Genomic DNA, 4,268 nt, shown 5'->3' with positions numbered 1-4,268 from the left:
GTTAAGAGTTTAAAAGATGGAAAAAGTAATTTTTACAAGAAAATTCCATGACGTATAAGTCAAAGTTTTATGTCATACGTACATGCCCATGCATTTGTTTGTGTTTGCTTTTATATGCTTATGATATCTATGGTATGGTATATTGTTTGTTTACTTGCTGAGATGTTTTGAAATCTCATTAGGGTAGTTTCTACTACCATTTTCGATCTAGAATGGTAGAAGTTGTAACAGGTTTAGAAAACCCCAATGACGAAGTGGAGGAGGACAACACCTCCTCTTGAGAGAATCGTGCCTAAGATAGTTATGAGCTCCCCTGAGCCCTCCATTTTGGAGAGCCTTGAGATGATCAACCAAGCAATCACTGAGATACTCCAACATATTGAGGAATTTAAACGAGGCCACAATCGGGATAAGGATCGAAACTTAGAGAAGAGAGTGAAACCCAATCCCTTTTGAAAAAAGAAAAAAAGAGAAAGAATACAAAGTTGGGACCCATTTCCTCTAAGTTGGAAATTCCTTTTTGAGGAATAATATTTTGATGGATCTCGTGTTTTGGAAATGGTTTAAAATACACTATCTTATTTTGGAAGTCTTTTGGAAAACACAACTCTTAGTTTGAAGTGCTTATGTTATATAAAAGCTTTAGGAAATTTGCACTATTGGTACCAAGTGTCTTATTTATTTTGCCACTGTGCTTAAGTAAGATATAAAATAATTTTTTCACTATGATTTTTATTGCATAGTGCTAGATGCTAGGTGTATTGCATCTTAACTGTCATGTACGAGGGGTATGTAGCCTTGTGTTACATGTCCCGACGCATTCAGTCACCGTCAAATCCCAAGCGGGGGCTGGGGGCATCGCAAGCGGTGGTATCAGAGCAATTAAGTCTCTGGGTAAACTTACAAGTTGTCCTAGGGGATTTCATGTTACCAAAGCTATTCTTGAATCTTGTAGTTATAGGTTTTGATCTTATAGCTATAGGCTTGAATCATGGAAGAATCGAATCAAGGAAGGGTACGCATGGAAACTCGTGTATGAGATGAATGGAAGTTGGTATTTTCCTTCTTAGGGAAGCTTGACTCACAATTGGCTTTATGTGTTTCATAAGAAAGAAGAAGAAGTCATGGTGCAGAATTGAGGAGATGATACTTCTCCTATGCGTAGGGAGCAAGATACTGAGAACCAATACCTAGAAGACAGTCAGGCTATAGCAAAGGCTATTCGCCAGATGACAGAAGTAGTGAGAAATCAAATGGAGCAACGACAAAAACCCCTGGCAAGACCACCACAGAGGAGAAGTTTGCGGATGCCCGTTTGAGTGGTTCTTGGTTTATCGATACCTCAATTTCTTGGGAACAGAAGGAGCATTGCTGGCCAACAAGTGGCTCATGATTTAGAACGTACATTTGATATTAGTGGATGTATGGAGGAACAGAAGGTTCAATATGCTGGACATCTACTTCAAGGAGAGGCCGGCATATGGTGGGATGCAAAGCAACAATTATTGGCACGAGAGTTGGAAGATGTAGCTATGCTCACGTGGGAGTGATTCAAGAGGGAATTTGACAGTCATTTCCTTCCGAAAACAGCCAAGCAACAAAAGGCCCTAGAATTTTCCAACTTGGTACAAGGCAATATGACTGTCGAACAATATTCAGCCTAATTCATGGAGTTGGGAAGGTTTGCCCCTCACTTGATTGAAACAGAAAAGTTCAAAGCTAGGAAATTTCAAGATGGAATGTAGCAGAGGATTCAGAATTAAATTGCGCGCTTGCAGATCGAGAATTTCCAAGAACTAGTGAATGTAGCATCTATTGCAGAAGTGGAACAGAGAAGTCTAATTTCTAAAGTTCATATGAATCGAAAGAGAGGAATTCCCTACTCACCCAAAAAAGATGCGGGAGAAAAAAGGGTTCCTTATACTATGGATAAGGGGAAAGGAAACGTAGTCAGGAATGCAATGCCAGTTACACCACCACCGTGTAGAAGATGTGGATGAAGGCTGGTGGAGAATGCCTACTTGCAATGGGAGCTTGTTTCAGATGTAGCCAGCCTAGTCACATGATCCGAGAATGTCTGCAGAACACACCTGGAGGAACCACGCCAGAAGGCAAGGTGAAAACCCAAGTGAAAGCCAAAGTTTATGCAATCACACTAGGAGAAGTGGATCTGGAAATGGACGAGGTGGCGGATGCCGGAGTGATTACTGGTAATATTTCCAAACTCTATGTTGATTAGTAGATAGAATGGCTAAGAGTTTTGCATAATCATAGTTATCTCTTTTAGGTAAGGTTAGATTGATACAACACGTGACGTATGCTTTGTTTGATTCTGGAGTTTCACGATCTTTTGTATACTACGACTGTGGTCAAAGGTGTAGGCTATGTATGGAACCTCTGTCTCGGAAAGTTCTAGTAGCAATACTTGATGGGAAGATAGTTGGATGTACCCGTGTGGTAAAGGATTGTCGGTTGGAAGTCGCGGGTTTGACCCTAATTGCTGACTTAATTGTTTTCCATCTAATGGGGTTTGATTTCATCGTTGGAATGGATTGGCTATCAAAGCATTATGCTAAGATTGATTGTCGACAAAGGGAGATAGTCTTTGACTTGCCGTCGAAAGACAGGATATGTTATATGCGAGAAGTGATTGGATCAATTCCATCAATTGTAATGACTGGACGAGTTAAGAAGAGTACACAAGATGAGCGGCTGCTTACCTCGCAGTTATGACTGAGTCGACAAAAGAGCATAAGGGAGTCCAAGGAATTCTAGTAATAGAGGATTTTCCTAAGGTCTTTTCTGATGACCTACCTGGATTACCCCCGAATCGAGAAACTGAGTTCTCAATTGAGCTAGAGCCAGCTACGACCCTAGTACGTAAGGCACCATACCGAATGGAGGAGCTTCTGGAAAAGGGATTTATACACCCTAGTTCGTCCCTTTAGGGAGCGCCTGTTTTATTTGTGAAGAAGAAGGATGGTACCCTAAGGATGTGCATCAATTATCTAAATCTGAACAAGGTAACCATCAAGAACAAGTATTTGTTACCACGGATAGATGATTTGTTGGATCAATTGCAAGGAGTGTCGATGTTTTAAAAAATAGATCTGAGATTAGGATAGCATCAACTTAAGATAAAAAACCAAGATATACCCAAAACTGCTTTCCGAACTCGTTATGGACATTTCAAGTTTTTGGTAATGCCTTTTGGTTTGACCAATGCGCCAACAACATTTATGAAATTGTTGAATCGAATTTTCAAGCAGTATCTGGACAATTTCATGGTAGTTTTCATAGATGACATATTAGTATATTCTCGGAATGACGATGAGCACAAGGAACATTTAAGGATTGTGTTGGAAACTCTACAAGAACATCGGCTTTACGCTAAGCACAGTAAGTATGAGTTCTGGCTCTTAGAAGTGAAGTTCTTGGGACACGTTATCTCTAGCAAAGGATTTGCAGTGGACCCAACAAAGATAGAAGCAGTGATGGAATGGCAAAGGCCGACTAATGCCCACGAGATACGTAGTTTCCTTGGTTTGGAAGGATACTACAAGAGGTTTGTAGAATGACTTTCTAAACTCTCTGGTCCTTTAAAGACATTAACTAAGAAGAATGCCAAGTACGTGTTGAGTGAAGAGTGTGAGAAGAGTTTTCAGGAGCTTAGGAGGAGGTTGACCACAGCACTAGTTTTGGCTTTACCTGAACCTCATAAGCCTTACATAGTGTACAATGATGCTTCTAAGATGGGATTAGGATGTGTTCTGATGCAAGAAGGACGAGTAGTCGCTTATGCTTTGCGACATCTCAAGAATGACAAGCAAAATTATCCTACTCATGACTTAGAATTAGCGGCAGTAGTTTTAGCATTGAAGATCTAGAGATACTACCTATATGGAGAAAAATGTGAGGTGTTTACGGATCATAAGAGCCTCAAGTATCTGTTCAGTCAAAAGAATTTGAATATGAGACAAAGAAGGTGGATTGAGACAATAAGTAATTTTTCAGTGTGAGATTAAGTATCACCCTGGAAAAGCCAATGTAGTTGTTGTTCGCATAAAAATATATCTGCAAGTGCACAGAATCGTAACAATTAGTATAGTGTTTTAAAGAAAAAGGTTATCGAACCCACATGGAATAATTATGCTATTGAGTATTGAAATTGACTAAATTAATTACTATTTGGAAAACCAAAATTTGAAGAATGATTTATCTAAATTAAACTGACTAAAAGAACATTAAAATTAAGATTTTAAAATAAT

At 39.4% G+C, this 4,268-nt stretch overlaps 1 protein-coding gene across 1 annotated transcript; it reads left to right on the top strand.

Annotated features, from left to right (window-relative positions):
* The first annotated feature begins 1,990 nt into the window (after positions 1–1,990).
* LOC118348590 lies at positions 1,991–2,733 on the top strand. Its single transcript, XM_035690618.1, has 2 exons — positions 1,991–2,210; positions 2,288–2,733. Exons 1-2 carry the CDS (start codon positions 1,991–1,993, stop codon positions 2,731–2,733), a joined length of 666 nt encoding a protein of 221 aa, XP_035546511.1.
* The last annotated feature ends 1,535 nt before the right edge of the window (positions 2,734–4,268 follow it).

The sequence above is a fragment of the Juglans regia genome, chromosome 1 (genome assembly GCF_001411555.2).
Source record: "Juglans regia cultivar Chandler chromosome 1, Walnut 2.0, whole genome shotgun sequence".
Lineage (NCBI taxonomy): Eukaryota > Viridiplantae > Streptophyta > Magnoliopsida > Fagales > Juglandaceae > Juglans > Juglans regia.
The sequence above is the reverse complement of the archived record's forward strand: the minus strand, read 5'-3'. Positions and strand labels throughout refer to the sequence as shown.